Source organism: Telopea speciosissima, chromosome 7 (genome assembly GCF_018873765.1).
Source record: "Telopea speciosissima isolate NSW1024214 ecotype Mountain lineage chromosome 7, Tspe_v1, whole genome shotgun sequence".
Lineage (NCBI taxonomy): Eukaryota > Viridiplantae > Streptophyta > Magnoliopsida > Proteales > Proteaceae > Telopea > Telopea speciosissima.
The window spans coordinates 2936756-2961465 of record NC_057922.1 but is presented as its reverse complement, the minus strand read 5'-3'; the positions used below and the strand labels follow the sequence as shown (position 1 = coordinate 2961465).

The window sequence follows — 24710 nt, the reverse complement described above, 5'->3', positions numbered from 1 at the left end:
GTCGCAGTAGCAGCCACATTTGCTCACGACTTGGCCTTCCTTCCCTGGTTTTCTTTCCAAATAGCTCTTGTGTTTTGTAGATTTTTACTGTTCAGAACTCAGATTACACGAAACTTATCTACCTCTTAAAATTTTCAGAGTCCTTGGAGTTGTGAGGGAGAGAGAATGTCGCTGTCGCTGTCGCTGTCGCTGTCGCCGTCGCTGTCGCCGTCGCCGCCACTGAGGAGTTGTGAGAGGGATGAGTGAGAGAGGGAGGGATTCAAGAGAGGTTCTGCTGGGAATTTTCGTTCGATTTGAAACCCTCGGCAAATGAGTGAAATGTGTTTAGTTTGAGGGAGATAAGTTCGATTTGGTTTGTTTTGAATCGGTTAGATGGGGTTGGTTTGAGGTTTAAAGTGGTTCAAATAGATGTAATCTGGATTTCAACAAAATTTGAATTTTTTAAATAACCACTGTTGGATGGTTGTCGGGACACATGGCACGCTAGGAACGCACGAAAGTAAGATGGAAGTAGAGGATGTGGATCCGTTAGATATATAAAAGGTCTATGCAAGACAATTTTTTTTTTTTTTCTTTCTTCTCAAGCTCAGTACTGTTGGATGTCGCATCTTCCACATGTCGACCTTTCAGGCCTGTATTATAGTGCCACTGCAAGATTAGGGTACTGTAGAAGATTTTTTTTTCAGGTCTTGGGGGCATGGTTTGAGTTATGGGTATCGGATTGATTAATTCGTATCTTGTTGATATCGATTCCTGGTCTGGTCGATTCTGTATCGGTGGATTTGTACAGACCAAGGATAAAAAAATAAAAAAAGAAATCCAATATTTGAAGAAAAAAAAGCTAGACCCGTTTAACTCAGGCCGATTCAATCGGATCCGAATCGTATCCAATATTAATACCGACACCGATACCGATATGGACATTCTTGGTTGAGGGCGTCGGTGTATTAACAGTTCTATAGTATGGATTCTTGAGAGACAAATTATGTAAATTTTTCGCGGCCTGTCCCGTTACCACTTACCACCAGTCCTTTCTGCTCCTGTTTCCCTCTGTATTGCGAATGTTGTCTCGAGTTGTGAAGGTCGTTCTCTGTCGAAACAGAGCACAGCCATGCACACTCCGCAAATAGCGAGAAGGGGGAAAAAGGTGTGACTGTGAGAGTAATATCAGATTTCTCCACACCCGTTCTGAGGATCCGTGCTCCCTCGAAACTCTGCCTGTAAATTTTCCAGAGAGAGAGAGAGAGAGAGAGAGAGTAGTCTAAGAAGAAGTTGAGCGGGATAGCAATAGTTGATTAAGCTGGAGACATCAAAAACATTAAGGCTGGGGAGGATCAATGTCTCCAGCACAAAGGTTTGGATCGTTATCGGCATCAGTGTCGCTGGGATTATCATTCTCAGCGAGACCAGGAGGAGGAGAAGAGCTAGTAGTACCGGAGCCAGAGAAGATTTCGGCGCTTTTATCGAGCGGTTCGAGCTCCTTCCCTCTCCTCAACCGCCTCCTCCTGCGGCTCGCCAACTGCTATCCGGTCTCACTTTCGCCATTAGTGACAAGTTCGTACTCTCTTATTTTTGTCCAGGTCTGTTTTTCCATTTTTGTAGCTTTTTGCTTTTTTCCAGTTTTGATTATGATATTTTCGTTGTTTGGGTTTGCAGTTTTCATGTCAAGGGTTATGTGAGCGGTTTTGGGAATCCGGATTGGAAGCGGACGCACGAACCTGCTACTCGGACTGCGGTTGCCGTATCTTGCCTTCTGAAAAATGGGGCTACTTGTGTCGGACAGACTGTTATGGATGAATTGGCCTTTGGGTGCGTCTTCCGGTTCTATGCTTTCGTATCTTTGTTTTTGGCTTTCTGTTTTTATTTTCCGTGGTTGAAGTTGGAGCTTGTGATTTTTCTTTAATTTAAGCAAACAAAGGACGTGAGTAATCACTCTCCTAGTTGGAGAATCATAATCGTGTTATAATTTTGTTTGGTTTTACGCGGAGTGGCGAGTGGTACTTGATATATTACGTTCAATTAAACAGATGGAATAAAATGAAATGAAGGGTAGATAAGTAAGGATAATTATCAGTATTGCTTACTCTCTTTCTTGAAGAATTAGAAAATGGTTGTTGAGGTCGTGTTTTTGTATTGTGTTCATGACCTCATCTATTGTCTTTAATGTTCAACAGATTGAGTGTAGTATAGAACATATCAGTGTCTTGGCATCCCTTGTATGGGTAAACAATTGAAGCAGATCATTTATCTCATTTTCCTAATATTGCAGGATTATGGGAGAGAACAAGCACTATGGAACACCTACCAACCCAGAAGTGCCATCGCAGGTCCCTGGAGGATCATCTAGTGGTTCAGCTGTGGTTGTTGCAGCTGGACTTGTTGACTTTGCCCTTGGTATGGAATGCTGGTTTGCATGTTTCACTTTGTGTGATGACTGGAGATGATCTGAAGCCTAAACAATGCACATTTTGTTCCCTTGATTGAATTTAATATTTGGTTCTTATTTGTATTAAGAATTGTAATGATGTGAAGGAAATCATTCCAGTGGAAAAGTTCGATTGTTTTTCAGCTCAAGGGAGCATCTTTGAGAAGAAAGGTTATTTAAATGTGATCCACTGGGCATCCAAAGGTGCAAAATTCTTTGGAGATGCTTGCAATGATTCCCAAATAGCTGTCCTTCACTGTCCGAGTAAATTATGTCCACATATCATTTTGGAAACTTGTCAATCCATTACAAACTGAGGAAGGAAATCTTACATTTCATTTTCTTTATAGAACATCCATAACATAAGCCTAAGATTGCAAATTGATCTATTGAAATTAACCTTAAAAGTCAAGAAGGTGTTTGGCTTGACTTGCATGAGACAACTGCTAGAGAAGGTCCTGAAAGAACTTAAAGGGTCCACATTGTGAACATTTGGAAATTATGAGTTTTTTTAATAGATGGAAATTTGATTTTGTATTGGTAAATCCTAAATGAACGTTCCATGATACTAAAAGACTGTTGGGATCTATGTAGGACCTTTGAGTACTTGTCCTTTTTCTTTGTAATATTATATGGCTAGATATTTATGTTCTTCTGGTCTTGTGTGGTTTGGTGGTGCAGTTTCTCTATTTTTAAGTCTGAATTGCTTTGGCAACCTCTGAGGCAAAATGTTTAATTCCAATTTTCCCTGAGTAGAATTGGTTCCACTAACATTCCAAACACTCTTAATATTATCACTTTGTTTTTCTTTTTCACTGGAAAACCCATAGATTTGCTTACGAGTTCCACTTATCTTGAGTGCAAAGTTTTCCTTACTGGCTAACTTTTTGTTGATGCATATTACCTTTGTTATTTCATTGTTTCTTGCATTTATCTATTGAAATTTAATTTTTTTGGGGGGATAGGTAGGCCCCAAGGAGAGTTGAGGTGTTGGTCTTTGCCAACTGAGCTACCCCCTTGAGTTACTATTGAAAGTTACTAGTTTATGAATTGTCTTCTACTTCTGCTCTCCCCCCTCCCCCATCATGAGATAATTTTTGGGATGTCCCCAATCATGACATTGTTATACTTATCTTCTTCCAATTCTGTAGGTACTGACACAATTGGATGTGTAAGAACCCCAGCATCATTCTGTGGTGTTCTTGGATTTCGACCTTCTCATGGGGCTGTGTCTACAGTTGGAATACTGCCTAACTCTCAGAGTTTAGACACTGTTGGTAAAGTACTTGTTGCTTTACTTCTGCATAATAGTGGCTAAAGCACTTGGTAACTTAGAAATCCCTACCACCTATATTCCATTGATTCTTGTAAATAGATGATGTACAAATTATTCCTACACTTCATGGAGTATGCTAGGTTTTGTTTTATCCTCGTACTTTTGACTATCTGACAGTGTGATTGCCATCTAAAATACATTATACTACTGTGAGAAATGATCAAGGTTCTAAATTTCAGTTTCCATACGATCTTTGGTCCTGTTAATGGGAAATTTTTTTTTGTAGCAGTTTGTGGAAGTCTATGGAGAAGTTTGGGAATGATGGAGGTTTTAAATGATAAAATAAGAATGCTGGAGTGATGATGCGTGCTCAACAATGAGAAGAGAGAAAATAGAGGAAAGAAGATAAGAAGGAAATAAGAAGATATATTCAAGATATTAAAAGGATATAAAATAGGATAAATTGCGGCTTTACGGATGAAGCCTGGTGTCTTGGCCTATTAAGAGGTAGCTGACCTCTTTTCTCTCAATAGAGAAATTGTAGCAACATCAATTCTATCCCTGTCCCCTTCAGTAATCCTTTCCAACATTAAATAATAGCGTACAAGTAGTTACAATAACTACTCACTCATTCCCCTACATTTTCTCCCTTACATCCGATTACCACCCGATAATGTTAAACTCTTCATTAATAATAACACCCATAACTATATAATAACTGACCTAATTGATAATTATATAATAAACATAATAACTATTAGCCACGCAAGCCTCATTTATGGTTCTCCAAGATGTGCACGTAACAAGTAAGTTCAAAGAGGTGGTCATTCTCCTTTACAAACTCTTCTCTCGTAACATAGTAGTGGAGGCTATTCCCCCACAATTAGTTGGAAAGAGAAACTATATTCTCTTTATTAAGAACTGAATACGTGTTTGTAAACTTTCTGTTTAAAATGTAAAGGGAAATAGATTTTAGGGTTGAGAAAGCTTAGGTTTTGAGAAATAGGAGTAGGATTTATTGGTAATGGACTAAGAGTGCTGTAATTGTGAAATGTTTATGAGAAAATAATGGTTTAATATGAAGGTAGGGTACAGAGAGAATCAAATATTCTGGCTTGTAATTCAAGGAAAAAAGTTGTAGAGTTAATAGAGAAGAGGGAAAAAGAAAGGTCTGCGAGGGGGTATTTCTGCATAATCTGGCGGCACCAATAAAAATGATAAGAAGGATTTAGAAGCAAAAACTAACCTGCTAGAACACATGAATCATCTGTTTGATCCGTGTCATATGGAACACGCAGATTTGAGAACATTCTTGGATCTTGATCAGAACAGACACTTGAGAATATCCTCCCAAATGACCAAATCAAATTGGATTTGTGAGATATTTGGGTCGTTAGATGGGTAACTGAAAAATCTCTATAATGACGGGCCTAACAAAAAGTGGTTGGAGTAGGTCTTGAATTATCTTCATGAGGAAGGGGGGGGGGATTACTAAATCATACCTCGGGTTGGCTATTTTGCTTCTTTGGTTTCAGTTCTTCTTTTTATAAAAACATATCCATTGGCTAACAAACTACTTGAGTCTCAGCCTTCCACATGGCTTGAAAGTGAGGACATTTCCAGAAACCATGCCTCAACTACTTGGGTCTCAGCCTTCCACATGGCTTAAAATTGTGGATATTTCATCGCTTGGTTGATTGTGTACTTTGGTGCTAGACCACCACCTTTGCTCGACTGCTCCTCCCCGCTGTGAGTTGTGACCACTACCCCGTTGAACCCTCCGTGAGATTTATTACCATTGCGACTTTCTTTCCACTTCCCCTCATGAATCCATTAACAATACCAAGAATAAAAAATCAGCACATGCACATGTAACAGAAGCGGAAGAAGATGAGAAGATAAGGCAGGGAGAGGAGGGAAGAAAGAAGAGAAGAAGATGAGAGAAAGAAGAAGAAGAGTTCTATGTGAAGTGACGTGGCCAGATATCATAGGATTTTCTATAAGCATAAGTTTGTTTTATTGGATCAAGTTTTTGATGATTCTGTGATCCATATCCAAATCAAGTACTATTTTTGTTTTGGTCTACTTCTTTACTTGGGTCCTATTCCAAATATCGTAAATGATGATAAAAAACACTAGATGTCTCAATCGTGCGAGTAGTCAACATCCACCCAACCATAAGCTAAGAAAATAGAAACTCATGAATGTGACTTTCCCCATTAATAAGCATGAGAGCAGAAACTGTTATACCCGCACCCCGGGATTTTAATTAATTATTATTTCTTCCTCGTGACGTGTAAATACCGCTGCCATGTATGCTGGTGACCTGTTCTCCATGATGGTCAAACCCAGCTACAAAATCATTGACCACGGTACGGGTTTGCCTGTGGAGGAAAGATTCCTCAACCGGTAATGGGGGAAGTTTTTCGATGGCAACTTTGTCGACTATCCTCCGAGTACCAGCCCGGGAAGCGAGGAGTTTAGGAGAGAGCATCCTGGACCGTCGCCTCAGTTGGACACTTCGTTCAGTGATGAACTTGGCATTGCCGTGGCGAAGCTATTTGGGGTCATGGGGGACAAACCATGACAAGGGAAAAGTAAGTTCTAGCCCTTAGTTTTATTTGTTTACCCTTTCTTTTGGTGTCCTCGAAGTACGGGTCAAGGTTTGAACCACCCGGGCTATTTTAGTTGAGTGGGGGATATTTCATTTGTGGGTCCCACTTGCCTTGGGAAGCGTGTGAAGGACTTGTGGTCCCATATTATGTGGACCCCATCTTTAATAATCTTCCTTCTTATTTAGAACTAATGGAATAACCCATTTGGCTTAAATAACCCTTTTGGCTTAATGACCCATCCAACTATGGTGGTCCATTTAACTTAAGTGGCCCATTTAAGTTTATTTGACCCAATAATGGGTTTTACTCTATTTCTTGCCCAACCAAATGGACCCTAAGCCTCTCACTTACCTTAAATAAAACTAGGGGGGCATTCATTGGCCATTTATCATTCCCATCTACCCTAGAACGTGGAGGAGAGAAAGAAGGAAGGAGAAAGGGAGGAAGAAAGGTGGAGAAGATTGGTTGGAGGCTTGAGACCCCACCTCTTGGAGCCCTCAACGTGGAGCTCTTCTATATTGGGGGTAGGTAGGCCATTAAATCCCACCTCTCTTCTTCTATTTTGAGTTTTGGGGTTTGGGAAATGGGAAAGACTTGAACTAGGAAGTGGAACCCAAGGATCGATTGGAACCTCTATGCTAGGCTATTGTGGAGTTATTTCACTCCATTGTTGGCCCTAGGGCTCACAACCTCATTCCATTTGAAGGACCTAGGGTTTCTACCCTATTATGCCTTAGATGAAGTTCTCCTTGCTTTCCCTTCTTGAATCCTTGGGATTACATGGACCTAAGGAGGTCTTAGAACCCTAGTGGACCTAGGAGGAAGCTTCCTTGGTGTTCTTATGCCTTCAAACTACTTGGAAATGGAACCCTTGGAGGAAGACCCCTTGAATCTTGGACCTAGAGGTATGAGGTTTTACATGTGGTTTAAGGCCTACAAGAAACCACCCTGAAATTTACCTCCCTGAGAAGGCCCCTAGTAAGCTAGGATTTAGGTGCGGTTTCATGTTCTTAGACAAACCACCCGTAAAACCGCATTTGGCCGAGACCTTCCTGAGCTCCTGGTAAGCTAGGATTTACCTGCGGTTTCAGGAATTGGGCATGAGACCACCCTTAAAACCGCCCTGCCTTTGAAACCTTATACTTAGGTGATTTTTGGGACACCTTTTGGGGATCTTCTCCTTTACTTATTTAAACCTATTTTCACTTTTTCTTTAGGTTTAAAATTCCCATCTTGTGACGTGTTACTTAATCACGGCGACAACTTGTAACATCGGGGCCTAACGTATATTGTGAGTGGGTTTGGTTATTGTTTGGGTTTGTTATTATTAAAAGTACATGTACCATGCTAGTAGTATATTTTATTAAGCATGCTTGTGCATTTTGCATATTTTTAAATATTGATTGATATAATAATGTTGTGGTTGCTTTTTATCTTTTGTTGGGTTACGGTGTCGGTGAATGCCGGTGCCGGAACCCCGGATATATATATGAAATACCTTTATTGAATGTCATATTAAACTGTATGTGCCATGTCGTGCTGGTACCCGGGTGCTAGATGGTATGGGACGTTGATGCACCCGGATTACCTCTCGGGATGATAGGACTTGCATGTAGTATACTTGCGGCTAGGACTTTTGTACCCTTATGCTACGACCCTTGCCAACAGGGGTTTAGGTGTTGGATAACCAGAGCCTGGATTCTGTGGTGTGAGAGAGTGCCAGTCATGGTAGTAATGGTTATCGGGGTCTGCCACTGGATGGTCTTGGAGGCTTTGACCGGCGTAGGCTCCCTAATGACAATTGAGGATTCATTGTGGCGATGATTGAAGTGACCCACAGTGTTTCCCGAATTGTCACAGTAGCATATACCTGTGACTTAGTTGTGTGTTAGGTGGAAAATTAATTAACATATGTATGCATCATGGACTATGTGACTTGTATGTTTGTGCATCCCCTTCCCCTTATTGGCTCAGTGGAGCTAACCCCCTCGTGTACACACTTTTTAGATTATGATGCAGATGGCGGGTATCTCGCGGGACTCGAGGTCCAGTCCTCGGGATATGATGACATTGGTACAGAGGAGCCGGAAGCTGTGTTAGAGGAACATGGCGACGGGTGTCCTTGTGATGATTGTGCCTACGGGCCGTGCGGATATTTGGGACTTGATTCCCTTTTGATTATTTTGGGGCTTAGGCCCATGTATAAACATTTACTGTTATACCCTTTTGATAGTTATCAGATGGTAATGGGAATTGTATTAACTACTGTATTTATCACGTAGCCTTTGAACATCTTATAACTATTCGATTTTATACGCTTCCGCAAACTACTGATCTTTTTGGGAATATGATATTTCCTTTTCGCATTCTGATGTTATATTGCTTTAATATTGGTTATGACTGTGCGTTGGGACACTGTGTCAGTGATCTGGGCGGCTTAGTAGGATGACACGCGTCGTCCTAGTCACCCTTTATATTGTATTATATTCCTTGTCAGGAATAGGGGCGTGACAGAAACTGATGAATGCTGTGACATTTCTGACTTTTGATTGTCTTGACCGGTCAGAAGCCGATTACCCTGATAAAGGGCAGGAGCCAGGAGGGTCTCTTAACGTCTTGTTTTTTCTTCTCATTGGATTTATTTCACAAAGACTTGCAATGGTAAGGAAGAAGGGGGGAACAAGCACACTTGGAGAGTGCAGTACAATGGAGAGTTGTATGCTGCGATCGGGAAGGATGAATCGCTCTCGAAAAAGAATCTATTGTTTCTCTCAGTAGGAAGAGAATTCCTAACCGTGACCCTCCACATTATATTTATAAACATTAAATAGGGTGAAATTACAGTAAAGGACATACTTAAGTAGTATCATTACACAAAAGCCCATCAATAATAAATAAATACCCAAGACACCCCTTTGCCTGCAGTACATATTATTAACAAATCCAATCGAAATCGGTGGGATTTTGAAACGGATGGAGTGGAGAAGACGACAAGGAAAATCTGACGTTCTAATGGGTCTGACAAATTTCCAACCAGGTATCCAAACTCCTCCATTTTCTCGTGTTTATGGGAAACAGCTTTCCCTCACTGTTCATTCCCACTCCACTAGACAAACAAACGGGGCCTTGGGACTGAAATAATGTCCAAAACTGGAACTTTATTCCTGTGTCCAGAGAACCATCCTTTCCACTTCGGAAACCACCAGGGCCAATTACTAGCTGCTTGTCTCATGTTCAATTGATGCAGACTAACCTGGTAGATTTTGTATGCCAAAAAATGATATTTGACTATCTGATCTGTGCATCAAATTTGGATTTTTGAGAAGCTTCAATTGTTTCATGTTAATTTTTGTCTTTTTAATCTACACATTCAATTGGATACAGGATAATATCTAATGTTGATCATCTCTCAAGATGATTCTGACCAAGTTATATCTTGAGTGAGACCCATTTTTTTGGTTGATCCTTGTCCTTTGTACATGTGGCAAGTGACGAGCCCAAGACTGATTCCTACCAGTCTTGTAGGCCCGGTCTCCCAGAGCCAAGATATCATGTTTATTGTGATTTTCTGTCAGCATTCATGCAGTATACATTAATATTTCCAGCATTCTGTTGGTTCAGTGAGCATGCTGAAGCATTGTAAGTATAGCCACTCACTAGCTTTTTGAAAACCATGGTTTGAGCCTTCGAGGTTGCTTAATATTATTGATATATGACCAAACTCTCCATTCATTTCAAGATTTGGAAATTTTCAGGGTGGTTTGCTCGTGATCCATCTACTTTACATCATGTGGGGCATGTGCTACTGCAAATGTCTGCAGTGGAGCTTAGAAGGACTAGACGCTTTATTTTTGCTGATGATTGCTTTGAACTTTCTAATGTTCCAAAGCAGAAAGCAATGTATGTTGTTAGCAAAGCAACAGAAAACCTATCTGGATGTAAGTATGCATTCTTGTCATATGGATCTGGCCATGTTGGGTCTGGACTTGGGAGATGGATTTGATTGTGGTTTTTATCATAGTTTTCTAGAAAACGGTTTTTTCTCTTCATAGGTGGCCTGATATAATGTTCTTGTTGGAAATATAATTTGCTTCTGTTTCATTGGTTGTGCAGATCAAACACCACAGCATGTGAATATTAGCCAACATATTGCTTCAAATGTTCCTAGTCTAAAAGGATTTCGTGAACTATCTTCAAACTTGTCGCATGGGACATTTAATTTGAAGGTTCTTACTAGAGTGATGGTGCTGCTGCAGAGGTTGTTTAGAATAATTGTTTGAATTTGTCTCTTCAATGAGAAGATTAGTATTAAAAATTGAGTTTTACTTGATAACTTGAATGCTTATCTGATATCTGTTAATTGGTTTTTAGTTTGTTGTTTTATGATTTGTAGGATATGTAGTTCCCTCTTGTTGATTTCTAGTATGTTGACACATGCTGCATTGAACACTCTTGTGGGCACAGCTGGACATTTGTTTGGACATTGCTGTGTATCTCTTGCATTTTAGTTGCTTTACTAACACTTGGTTAGTTTAACTTAATGTGGCTGAAATGAGGATGTTGCGGTGGATGAGTTGTAAAACTAGGAAAGATAAAATAAAGAACGAATAAATTAGAGCAATCCTGGGCGTTGCCCCAATTCATAATAAGTTGTGAGAAACTCGTCTGAGGTGGCATGGACATGTGCAACAGAGGCCTTGGAATGCTCCAGTGCGGAGTAGTGATTTTTCACATTGAAAGAGTTAAAAGAGCTAGAGGTAGGCCTAAAATAACCATGGAGAAGTGGTGAGGAGGTGAGGAAAGATATGTATAGCTTAGGACTGGAATCTTGTATGGCTTTAAATAGAGCTGAGAGGAGAAATTGGATCCATGTAGCCGACCCCATTTATTTGGGATAAGGCTGAGTTGAGTTGAGTACTAACACTTGATTAGTTTGTGATGTAGGACGGCCTAGGGATTTAGATTCTAGAGCTGGACTACAAGGGAAGGTGGTTGGAGAAGGTTAGAACTGAATAGGGTTTAAGAAATATAAGAAACCAGGGGAAGAATAAGAGATCAGGTACTGTTATGGGACTGTAAACAGTATCCATGAATACTAAACTTGAGGAAGGAGAAGATTGCCTCAAAAAGATGAGAGATTTGCCCATAAACCATAGGATAAGAGACCACTCTCTTCTCCATGATTTCATAAAACCACTTCATTAATCCACTACGGATAGAAGAGTTTCATCCTTTATTTAAACTTATGTACAGGAAAAAATATAAACTTCCTAATTACTTTAGGACTCCTTACTTGACTCCCTCTTAAGAAAGAGAAACTTTTTAAGATAGAAACTCCTAAAAGACTTTCTAACTCGATTTGAGGTTCATGTAGAAAATAGAATTTAGACTTTCTAAAAACATATCAAGTTCCCTAGGACTTAGAAAGTAATCTGAATTCGTGTTCCGACAAAATACCTAGTATTTGGACCTTATATTTGTCCAATGGGAAGTAAACCCATAACAATAACAAGCCCACACCGTTTATATCAAAACAACTACTGTTTCTGACTTATAATCATAGTTGTCATTGCGCCTAGAGGACCAAGGCATTGGAGGGGGCCTGGGTGCTAGGCGACACCAACAAGGCGCCTAGGTGACCAAGGCAACCAAGGCGCCTGGACGCCTATAATGGCATCGGTTTGACTTACCGTTGCCTTTCTTTTTCATATTCTCTTCTACGCTATGTACTAGTTAGAGGTCTTTGCATGCAGATATTCATGATGCATGGTGCTGAAAGTAATTAAGCAGTTTCATTCTGACCAATGTTCATTATGTCCATCGCTTTTTCCAGATATGAGTTCAAAACAAATCATGAAGAATGGGTTAATACAGAGAAGCCCAAGCTAGGAGCTGATATCTCTGCCCGTGTTCTTGAAGCAATTAACACTTCACATGACAACATCAAAACTTTCTATAAGGTCAGGACTGAAATGCGAGCTGCACTCAACAGCCTCTTGAAGGTATTGTACCGTTTATTTTCATATTATTCTTCTCCAACTACTATTACTATTTGCTGTCACTGTGAATTCCTTATTTATATCAGTGTAAACTTTTGTACTTTCATTTTTGGGTCCTCAATGTATGACTATACTTTCTACTGCATACTGGACCTTGGATTTTCGTAACTGTATTCCATTTCCGGTCTCACTTCTTAATAAATTGAAGTTGATGGAAATGTTCTGACCTTCTTGAGACAGTTTGATGTCTTTCTCTTGCATTTTCCTCTTGCCTCACGAAACTGGTTAATACTAAACTTACTGTTTAGTGAGTCCTGAACCAGGAAAGAAATGCATCTACTTATTTTGACAGAGATAAGATGTTCCATTTCCCAGCTTTGGTTCCTACGATACCTTTGATCTTTTGTTTAGCAATTCTCATGTTGTTCTCCCCTCACCAATATTCAGTGATTTCAAAAGGAGAAAAAAAAATAGTTCCCTTCATTTTTTTGATAGATAACTATTTATTGAAGGAATCATAGGGGAATTGGTAAATGGATGCTAACTCAAAGAGGCAAAAGCAGAAAATATTACAAGATGACAACACCCATCCTGAAACTATGGACGTAACTCACAAAGTCCAACATCCTAGGATGGACCACCCCCTGTTTTAGCCAAGTAATTAACTTCCTCACTAGAACTTCTTGGCTTCTGCTAAAGCAAGTAGTTACTGTGATAAACGAGATGGGCCCACCTTGGCGACCAAGGCGCCTGGATGCCTAGCCTAGGTGACGCCTTGGCAACTATGCATTAATATACCACTAGTTTCCTGCTTCCCTTTCCTTGAATGGTATTTGGAACTAGTATATAAAATTCTTAAATTTTTAATTCAATATATCTGTTTTAGTTCCATTGATCTCATGTTTGCATCTGTTACTTGCCTTTTTTTTAAAAAAATTTTGTGGTTCTCTGTCCCAGGATGATGGCATATTAGTAATTCCAACAATTTCGGATTCTCCACAAAAGGTAAATTCAAGAAAAAATTCAACCGAGTTCTACGATAGAGCATTTGCATTACTGAGCATTGCAAGCATGTCTGGTTGTTGTCAGGTAATTTACTTTGATATCTATCTACTCCATTATTGGGTTCATAATGTGGTTGGTGTATAGATAAGTACTATTTCTTCTGGTTGCCAGGTTACTGTTCCATTAGGAAAGCATGATGGTAGTCCAATCTCTGTTTCATATATTGCATCCCATGGAGCAGATAAATTCCTCCTTGATACTGTTTTGGATATGTACTCGTCCCTTCAAGAACAAGTCACTGTCATCTCAAATTCATTGCCAGTACCAGATTCTGATGGTAGTATCGATACTTCAGAACTCTTGAAAGAAAAGGTTTGTTGTCTCGTTATCATTGCTGATGTCAGTGTGAACTTGTAAAAACTGAAATAATATAGGAATTCATCGAGTACATATAGAAGCATATAAACCGGTTTTGATATATCAAATAAATGTTCATGAGATAAGTGTATGCAGCTTGCTACAAATAAGCTTACAATTTGCTTAGTTCTCCTTTAATGTTTCCAAAATTCCTGTAGAGTATGATTTTTTTTTTTCTTCTGTTTATATCACTATAAAACATCTGAGATGGCAGTGTTATTCTCAGATATCTTTTATCCTTGTCATGCTTTCTTATGTCACTCCTTTCAAACACGTTCACAGGGAAATGCTTCTTTTAAGGGAAGGAAGTGGAATAAGGCTGTTAATTACTACAGTGAAGCCATCAAGTTGAATAGCAATAATGCAACCTATTACTGCAACAGAGCAGCAGCATATTTAGAATTAGGGTGGTATGATACATTTTAGTTATTCGGCAGTTATCTATTTAGCAGTTGTTACCATTTCAAAATGTTCTTTGTTGACTAATTCTAATTTCCCAATCTGTGCAGCTTTCAGCAAGCTGAAGCAGACTGCAGTCAGGCAATATTACTAGATAAGAAGGTAAAAATAACAGATAAATGGTGTTATTAGTGAAACTGCACTTATTCCTTTTTTTCTTAGCTTGGTTTCTATTGGTTTTATTCTCCCAGAAATTCTTCCATTGCTCCTTGTTAAGATTATTGTCTCTTCAATACATGATGTTTTGGGGCAGAAATTTATCACATGAGGAAAGGGTGATATGGCTACTGTGTGTAGCCTTTTGGTTTATAGGTTAAGTTGCTGAATTTCTTGAATTCTTTTGTAAACCTAGATGTTGAAGTTTCAAAAGTTTTAATTAAAAAAAAGAAAAAGAAAAAGATAAGCTTACTTAGAAAGAAAGCTTTCTTTTGCCATTTGGGGCATTTTCAGCTGAAACTTCTTGGATGGACTGTTGGTGATTTGGTGAACATGTGGAGCTCCTTCGAGTCCACCAGTTAATTAACCTTTTTTTAGTTTCCCTGTTCATGTATATTCCTTTTCTACAATAGGTGTCTAGCAAATCGTCCCACAGTATTTTTTTTATTACTTATATATCTGTTATTTCCCCTCTTATGTATCTATCTTGTACAGAATGTGAAAGCATATCTAAGAAGAGGCACAGCTAGAGAGATGCTCTTCTGCTATAAAGAAGCTGTTCAAGGTGAGAATACTGGTCTTAGATTACAATATGAAGTAGTTAAATATTGATGTGTGAGTACTCAATTGCATTTCATGATTTTGAATCTTTTTCTGGCAATCTGTAATTTATTGATAGTTGAAGTATTACACCGGAAATTAAGTATCCTGTCTAGTCATCAGAAACATGTGCCATGTTTTCAAAATGGGCAAAGGTTTCCTAAGCGGTCCACTTGGGAGCCTTACCAGCATGGCCCTAAAAATCTACCACTTGGCAAATCAGTTGGGCTCAAATGTTGTGGACGGGTAGACTCTTAGGTCCCGTGCTCACATGCCAAATTTCCAGTTCAATTGGAGTTTTCCAAGTGGCAAATAAAGCTTTGAAAATCCAGAACTATGGGAAAATGCACAGGAGTGGTCAGAGTGCTGTGCTGGTGTGCATGGGCATATATGGGGATACATGCCAATACATGGAAGGGTATTTGATTGAAATAAGTTTCAAAATTTGACTTGTGGTTAATCCAGAACGGTTGGAATTGCCACAGCATCTGTCCACATGTCTCAAAATGGTGGACCTCTAAGGATGCCCTTCCAAAACAGGATCATGTAAAGGCTATTTTCCCTTTCAAAATTTTTCTTTAGCCACTAGGGGAGTTTTGCACCAAGGAGGGAACTGGATTAGGAGCCTGTTAACCGAAGCAGCTTTGTCCTTCCGATGGGTTACTATCAATGCAAGCTGGAATTGCAGCAACTAATAATTCCAGCATATTCCAGCGTGCATAACATGTTACATGGACTGGTTGTCCTGTGCCAACATATTTTTTCTCTGGGGGATGAATAAAAAATTCTATGGAAGAGCAAGGGAGATTGGAAGCAAGGATCAGGCAGATCCTGATGAATATGATCCAGCAGGCACAAAACACAAAAAAATACACTATGCTTACTTCTCTGCAAAGAGATGTTTAAAGAGGATGCTAAAGAGTGAAGCTCCATAATAAGATGAGAAAGTCTCCGAGGGCCTCTACTATCTGAAGAGAGCAACCAATGACTGAAGCTGAATACCCCTCTTTGAAACTGCTGCAAGGCAACCGAAGTTGCTCTATGTCCAAAAAGCAATGTCCCTCCACATTAATCAAACCTGAATATGCATTGCAAACCCATCTCTAGATGCCCTCCAATACTAGAGGCTCTTCAGTTTTCCATAAAGTAGCCTTTGGCATTTATTTTGATGGTATTTTCAGGAGGTGCTAGGTGGGAGGGGTGAGTGGAAGGACCTAGTGTTGAGGGTTGAGTAACCAAAACAAAGGATCTGATCACCTCAACCAATTTCTGACTATGGAGTCACCAGAGATGCCATGAAATGTATCCTGACGTAGCAAACTGTTTAGCTTATCACTTAGAAATGGTGGTTTATGACTTCTTGAATGGGGTATGCTATCTGGAAAATCCAATGCCTCATTTTTTTCTATTTGCTCTACAAGCCTTGTCGATGAATATACCATGGAGAAATTAACCAGACTTGATAATTTTGTTGTTGAAGTACAAATTTTCAACAAAGAGGCAAAGGAAATGATCTGTATACCCCCTGCAAAATTGCAATTGGAACAATTGCAATGGGTGAAGAGTTGTTTTATAAATATTCTTCATCTGGTACACACATCAGATATATCAATCTCCACTCTTAACTATTCTTATTTTGGCGGGCTTAAGAGTTTAGATGTGGAATTGGGACCAGGATGCAAGGTCAAGAAGGATTTGGAAGAAATATCTCCCCCTCCCCCCATTTGGAGTGTTAATAACCACACCGACCTATCAGTATTCTACTTTTGAATGGTAGTGGTCTTTTGTGCTAGCTTCTTCTATTGGCATCAATGAAGAAATTAGTTTAGTTCGTTAATCTGAAAGGTTCCATTGATAAATACCGGAGATGTAAATCTCCCTCTCCTCATCTATGCGGAAATCAAACTAAACAAAAGAGAGGGACTTAACCTCCATTAGGCTCAATTAATCACCCTCTTGACATATCTGCTCAACATGTTGGTGACTACTCAGATTCTTCTGATTCCCGGTTGTCTTTGAACTCAATTAATTCAGAGTTTCTCTTTTGCGGCAAGCTGTTAAACTCTGATAGAATATGCAGATGAATTTTATGGCTTCCTAAGTCTTGTTAAGAATAGGAGTTTAGTTTAAGGGATATTCTTGTACATAACCCCATTTAGTTTTATGTGTTTTCTGTTATTTGTATAAGGCCAGGGGTCCCTTTGTAATTTATCATTCTTTTCAATATAAGCATGTTTGTCTCTTGTTGAGACATAACAGATTAACACAAATCGATTCTCCTCTCTTCTTCTCCTTTTCCTTCTTCTCTAAAAATGAACATGGTATCAGAGCTTAATGTTCCTGGAGTTTGAAAGAGTTGGAAGAGAGTTTAGTAGGCTAAGAGTTGGGTTCTTCTCTTGGCTGCTGCTGGAGTTCGAACTCAAACCTAAGCTTCTTCTCAGACCTGGTTCTCCCTTGTTTCTAACCCAAATGGAGAGCAACCAGGGGCTTTAGTTTCGTTAGGAGGTCTCATTTCTTCCCATTGTGTCTTCTCAAGTCATCCGGAAGTATTCAAGGACGGAGTGAATCTCGGCCTGGGCTATTCGCCTGCTTTTTCCGCACCCGAGTTCGATTGGCCTTTGCTCTCCAATAGAGCTTTGTTTGGGAGGTTTTTAGGCCACCTGCTATCGTTTTTGGTAAGGAAGATTGTTTCTTTGTACTCATTCTTGTTTGATGCTTGTGTGAAGTTCTACAAGTCATTTCAAGTGTTTTTGACTGTTTTTCCCTGTTTTTTTCTGCGCTTCTTGGGGACCTACTATTCTTGCTTGAGGTGCTGTTGGTTACTTTTCCCAAGTGTTTTTTCTATTTGCATTGAAGCCACAATGGGTGAAAAGTCTGTTGAAGCATCTGAACTCCCCACTGTTGGAGCAACCTTGCCTATTACCCCTTCACACGACAATCCAAATGTTCTTCCCATTGTCAAGCTTGACAATACTAATTACTGGACTGGTCACGGTCAAGAAGCTCATTCTTCGGAGTAGGGGAAGTTGGAATATATATCCGGGAGCTTTAAAGCCCCTTTCTCTCCGATCCAGGTTACTCCAAATGGGAACGAGAACTCCTTGTGATGACTTGGCTCATTTTTTCAATGAATCCGGAAATTGGAAGAAGGTTTATGAAGCAAGGAGACACAAAGATATTTGGGATAGTGTGGCTCGTATTTATGATAGAGTGGGGGACTCTACAAAGGTTTATCAACTTCTCCAACAAATTGTTAGCTGCGCCGGGGTGACAAAAGTATCTCGAGTACTACAGCCTTGTTATGGGACTTTGGGAGGAGTATGATTACTACAGAGATCTTCAGTGTCCTATTGATGAGCCTAAAGTGCATCGATTGTTTGAGAAGGAGAGGGTCCTATTCCTTCGAGGTCTTAACTCGAGTTTGAACCCATAAGGGACGATACTTGCCGACCAAGTCTTCCCTCCCTGGAGGAGGTGTGTGGTTATTTACAGAGTGAGGAGACCCGCGAAGTGCTATGGAGACCACTCCCACGTGAGCGTCTGCTCTTGTTTCATCCACTCCACAGGATCGTCCTCCCTTCACTAAGGGGGCGATAAAGGCCGTTTTCCGTGACTATTGTGGCAAGTCCGGGCATAAGAGGAGTTTTGTTGGGATCTTCACGGGAAACCACCCTTTGCGCATCCGGAGGACAGAAGGGCCGAAGAAGAATGGGCCTAAAACCCATGTTGGGGTTCATGAGTCTGAGTCATCATCCCTCTCTAAAGAAGACATAGAAGCTTTTCGTCGGATTGTAGCACACTTGGATGGATCCCCTGTTGCTCCCACTACATCCACCGCTTCTACAGTCTCTACCTCTACTCGCCTCCCACTCCCGGGTCATCACTCGAGGGCCACCGATCACACGACTGGTAGGTCTCAGCTCTTTAATTCCTACAATGTTTGTTCGGGAAAAGATAAGGTGAAAATTGCTGATGGTTCTCTTTCTTCCATCTCGGGGAAGGGAGATGTCCAAGTTACTCCACTTATCCCTTTGCAGTCTGTCTTTCAGGTTCCTAACTTTGCTACTAATCTTCTTTTTGTTAGCCAATTGACTAAGTCCTTGAATTGCTTTGTCACCTTTTTTCCTACTCATTGTCTGTTTCAGGATTTGGTGACGAAGAGGGTGATTGGCAGTGGACGTGAGACTGATGGATTATATGTTTTGGACATTTGTGCTTCCCCTGTGACAATAGCTCAATCTTATGTGTGTGGGCAACATGGCGAACGTACACAAGCGGATATTTTGCTTTGGCATCAGCGTTTGGGACATCCTTCTTTTTCTGTTATGCGAAAAATGTTGCCACATTTATTTACATCTTTTCCTGTCAATCATGTTTTTCATTGTGAACCTTGTCTTTTTGCAAAAAGTTGTAAGACAGTTTATCCATCTTCTAGTAATAGATTTGTTTCCCCTTTTTACCTTGTTCATACTGATGTTTGGGGTCCTTCCCCTGTTACTTCTTTACGTGGCTTCCGCTACTTTGTCTCCTTTATTGATGACTTCTCTCGAGTTACTTGGGTTTATCTCTTGAAATAAAAGAGTGATGTTTATGCTGCTTTTCAAAACTTTTATGAGTTGGTGTATACTCAGTTCCAAACTCGTATTCAGATTGTCCATTCTAATAAAGGTGGAGAGTATATGTATGGGGGTTTGAAGACCTTTTTTTTTTACCATGGCATTATCCATCAGGTGGCTTGTGTTGATACCCCTCAACAAAATGGGGTTGCTAAAAGAAAAAACCGCCACCTGCTGGAAGTAGCCCGGTCCCTTTGGTTTACAATGCATGTTCCAAAAACTTTTTGGTCCGATGCCTTACTCACTGCGGTCTTTCTTATCAATCATATGCCCTCCAGTGTCTTGAACTTCAAAGTACCTCTTGAGGTCATACCCTCACTTTCTTCTTCTTTCTCTCTTCCCCCAAGGGTCTTTGGTTTCATATGCTATGTCCATATTAGCAAATCTGCCCGCACTAAATTGGATCCTAAGTCCTTGAAGTGCCTCTTTCTTGGGTATTCCTCTACCTCCAAGGGATACACCTGTTACCACCCTCCTACCCGTCGGTGGCTTATCTCCAAAGATGTTTCTTTCTTTGAAACCATTCCTTTTTTTTCAGTCACCTCTTCAGGGGGAGTATCGTGGTGGTGAGGTTGAAGAGGCTCCTGAGTTTGTATCCTTTCCATCCTCCTCTTTCGTTCCTATTTCCCCATTTCAGCTTGACAAGGGAAAGAAAAGTCCAGAGGATACTGTTGTTGAGGGGGAGTCTCCAAGTGCACAGGTGAACAAAGAACAAGGGGAACTACTTGTTTATACAAAGGACAAGAGAAATCCTCCTTCATGGCTTCCTATAAAGAAGACCTGCCAAAATCCTTCTTCGTCTCCTCATCCTGTGCCTCCATCCATTGAGACAGGTATACCTTCCTCTACTCCTCCATCCTCAGACTTAGATCTTCCTATTGCTCACCGCAAAGGAACTCGAGCTTGTACTAATCCTATTGTCAAGTTTGTCTCCTATAATTCTATCTCTCCTACAGGTGTTGCCTTTACAGTGGCTATCTCCTCCATCTCTATACCTAAGAATGTAGTAGAGGCTATGGCTTATCCGAAATGGAGAGAGGCAATGAATACCGAGATGGTGGCCCTTGAGAAGAACTACACTTGGGATCTTGTTGAACTCTCAAAGGGGAGAGTTCCTGTTGGATGCAGATGGGTATTCACAGTCAAGTTCAAGTCTGATGGTACTGTAGAGAGATATAAGGCAAGGCTGGTTGCTAAAGGCTATACCCAAGTGTATGGCATTGATTATCAGGAAACCTTTGCTCCAGTGGCCAAGCATAACTCCATTCGGGTACTCCTCTCAATGGCTGCAAATCTTGATTGGCCATTATACCAGCTTGATGTAAAGAATGCTTTCTTACATGGTGACTTAGAAGAAGAAGAAGTCTACATGCATTCCCCTCCTGGGTTCAAGCATCCTAGTGGCAATGGAAAAGTGTGTCGTCTTAGGAAGGCTCTTTATGGACTTAAACAATCTCCTAAGGCTTGGTTTGAGAGGTTTAGACGAGCTATCCTAGAGAATGGATATACCCAAAGTCAAGCCGATCACACTTTGTTTATACAAAGGAAGGGCAGCAATATTACAGCCTTAATTGTATATGTTGATGACATTGTAGTCACGGGAAACAGCGAGGCTGAAATCTCAAAGCTTAAACTTTACTTGGCTCGGCAGTTTGAGATCAAGGATCTTGGTCCATTGAAGTATTTTCTGGGGATTGAAGTTTCAAGATCCAAGCAAGGGATCAATGTTTGTCAGAGAAAGTTTGTCCTTGATCTACTTACAGAGACAGGGTACTTAGGGTGTAAGCTAGTCTCCTCCCCAATTGATCAGAACCACAAACTAGGAGAAGATTGTGGTGAACCTCTTGTAGATGCTTAAAAATATTAGAGATTAGTAGGCAAGCTAATCTATCTTTCCTTTACCCGACCTGACATAGCCTATGCTATCGGTGTGGTAAGTCAGTTTATGCATGCACCAAAAATGGGTCATCTTGATGCAGTTTATAGAATCCTCAGATATTTAAAATCATGTCCTGGAAAAGGCCTTCTCTTCTCTAGGAATGGTCACTTGAGGATTGAAGCATACACCGATGCCGATGGGCTGGATCTATTTCTGATCGAAGATCTACTTGATCTTGTACTTTTGTTGGTGGAAATCTGGTTACTTGGCGAAGTAAGAAGCAACCTGTGGTGGCTAGGTCAAGCGCTGAGGCAGAATTTAGAGCCATGGCTCACAGAGTGTGTGAAATCTTGTGGCTAAAGAGACTTGTTCAAGAATTGGGATTTGAGACTGTTGAACCTATGAGTTTATATTGTGACAACAAGGCAGCCATAAGTATTGCCCACAACCCAGTGCAGCATGACAGGACTAAGCATGTTGAGGTTGATAGACATTTTATTAAGGAAATGATCGAGTCAAAGACCATCTGCACCCCGTTTGTGAAGACAAATGAACAAGTGGCTGATATTTTCACCAAAGGACTTAACACTCATCACTTTGACTGTTTATTGGACAAGCTGGGTATGTATGACATATTACCACCCAGCTTTAGGGGGTAGTGTTAAGAATAGGAGTTTAGTTTAAGGGGTATTCTTGTACATAACCCCATTTAGTTTTATGTGTTTTCTGTTATTTGTATAAGGCCAGGGGCCCCTCTGTAATTTCTCATTCTTTTCAATATAAGCATGTTTTTCTCTTGTTGAGACATAACAGATTAACACAAATCGATTCTCCTCTCTTCTTCTCCTTTTTCCTTCTTCTCTAAAAATGAACATCTCAGTCGGTAGATTAGAAACTGCCACCAGTTACAGCAACTACCCTCATGCTGATATGGCAATTGGGCCACATTAGCCAACATTCATTTCTACTGACTTAAAGGTGTTATTTCTGTGGTAAATGAGGTATGGTTTTTAGGAACCTCCAACCGGAAGTTACAGCCTTTATTACCTACTTGTAAGATCATGGTATGATGGGCTAAGTGGTGTTTACATGCACATCATGAAGGTACAAGACATGGGAACAAAGAAGTCTGGATATGGTTACAAATGATGCCCCCTCCCCCTCTCTGGGTGTTTTCTTTGTTGGAATATTTCTTATTTATGTGGGGTTTTGAGTTTTTATATAGACTGCACAGGTCTGGCCCTTATCATCACAGTATTTTGTACTATGTTATATGTTGGTGGTGTGTGGTAATATACCATAAGACATACACTTAGCATCCCCTTATTGGTGTCTTTTAAGCATAGTGGTTCTACACGTATCTTTAATGAGTATTGGTATATTCTATGCATATAAAAATAGAGAGCCTAGAACTCCCCTCTCACTATAATAGTCCCAAAACAACCCATCGGTTCTTTGCATATTTTAGTTAAGAGGAGAGAGTAGACGACTAGCTCATTCTTGACTTCCAAGAGTTCAAGAATATCATTGTGGTTGCCAATGGTATGTGTGTGGTTACTTTGTCATGTGAATATTGCAGCTAAATCGTATTAAGTTTAATTTTATTCATTCTTACAATTGGTACCAATTGTGAAGCTTACAGATAAACAAATAGGATCTAGCAACAATCTCATCATGATAAGTTATGTTAAACAACATACCTCTTGGCAGCCATTATACTAACTTGAAACATCTGTAATCACCCAGTTGCAAGCCGGTATCTACTCTCTCCTTTTGATCAGAATATCAAAACTCAATGGTGAGTTCAAATCCTAACCCATTAAGGGTAGGGAACATAGAGAGATCCCTATTGTCAGGAGAGATTGATAAGGCGCACGCATGACACACCTTATGCATACGGGATATGGTACAACACTAAGACGTCATTAACCACGAACCACCAATACAAGTATTTGTTCAACGCAGGTATAAGAAGTTCAGGTTATTAGCAATGAATACACAATATGACTGATTCAAGGCACAGAGGAAAATGGGAATTTTTCAGTAATGGAAGCCACTTCTTTGAAATATTATAAAATAGCGAGGGACTGCAGTGAGGAATGGTAGAAAATGATTACCACTACTGTGGAGCACTAATTTACAGTTGTAAACTAGCCTTCTCAACCATAGGGACCACCATGTATTTAATTCCCCCCTCCCCCCTTCTTTGTATTTTCAGCATTAAATTTTGCGAAGCTGGCCATGCCATCCCATTCTCATATCTAAATTCAATCATTCTTTTCAACCAACATATTGGTCTTGTGAATTGTCCTGTGTTAATAATGCATTTGGGACGAAATTTACCACATGAATAGAAAATGATGTCAACATACCTAGCAAGTTTTGTGACCAATTGGCAAGAACCAACACCTCACAATTAAATGGTCATGAGTTCAAAAAAGTTTTGGGACCAATTGACTGCCATGTAGTAGATGAAAATACATCCGAGGGTGCCCATATGGGAATACCTCTCTAGACTACCTTGCTCTGGTAAAGCTTCTCTTATTTTACTTAAACATTCTCTTCTCTTGGTATTTGCAGATTTCAAGCATGCCCTGGTTCTTGAACCACAGAACAAAGTTGCTAAACTTGCAGAGCAAAGATTGAAGAAACTTGTAGTCTGATGTTTTTGATGAATACAGATAAGCTAAAAACATTATTGAGTTACCTTATTTGTTAACCGGCTACTGAATTGATAACTTTGGAAAGCTGCTGTGAAGCATGAGTTGCAGCAAATTTTGTTCTTATTATTGTATTCTGTATAGTGAAATCTTATTTGGCATTCTCATTTGACATTGTTGAAGGTTAGGAACAATGACTTTTGGCTACTTGTCTGACAGTCCTAACTAATGTGTTATATTGCATTTTCCTTTTAGAATTGATTTTTTTTTTTTGGAGGAGAGGGGGGGGGGGGGGGGGGACGGGAAGGCAGCTGCTTGATACTTTCATAATCTTCATTGCCCAGTCCTCATTGGAGTAGTGTCACCTGAATCATTTTGCTCTGTTGCACTCTATCTATGACAGTATCCTATGATAGTAGTACAAGCGTTTATTTAAATGTTCTGAAATTATTTAATGTTGTGTAAGGAAGAAATTGGGTAGAATTCTATGTTCGAAGTGATTTTTTTTCTTCCCCAAATACAATCATTGCCCTATAAACAGATGGAAGCTTCAACCCGACGACCGTTCAAGCAGGCTGGGCTTGTGTAATTATTGATGCTTAT

At 40.1% G+C, this 24710-nt stretch overlaps 1 protein-coding gene across 1 annotated transcript; it reads left to right on the top strand.

Moving 5' to 3' along the window:
• Nucleotides 1–1111: 1111 nt before the first annotated feature.
• Nucleotides 1112–24314, top strand: LOC122667320 (outer envelope protein 64, mitochondrial-like). Its single transcript, XM_043863578.1, has 14 exons — nt 1112–1147; nt 1292–1554; nt 1657–1809; nt 2270–2394; nt 3577–3702; nt 10072–10254; nt 10430–10574; nt 12150–12318; nt 13273–13404; nt 13492–13692; nt 14020–14147; nt 14247–14298; nt 14848–14917; nt 24028–24314. Exons 1-14 carry the CDS (start codon nt 1112–1114, stop codon nt 24108–24110), a joined length of 1866 nt encoding a protein of 621 aa, XP_043719513.1. The 3' UTR covers nt 24111–24314.
• The last annotated feature ends 396 nt before the right edge of the window (nt 24315–24710 follow it).

Excerpts from the sequence above, each read along its gene's own strand:
- LOC122667320 (XM_043863578.1), top strand. The coding sequence starts at position 1,112 with ATGCACACTCCGCAAATAGCGAGAAGGGGGAAAAAG. Across the intron at positions 1,148-1,291 it reads TAGCGAGAAGGGGGAAAAAG|TTGATTAAGCTGGAGACATC; the intron begins GTGTGACTGTGA and ends GGATAGCAATAG. Across the intron at positions 1,555-1,656 it reads ACTTTCGCCATTAGTGACAA|TTTTCATGTCAAGGGTTATG; the intron begins GTTCGTACTCTC and ends TTGGGTTTGCAG.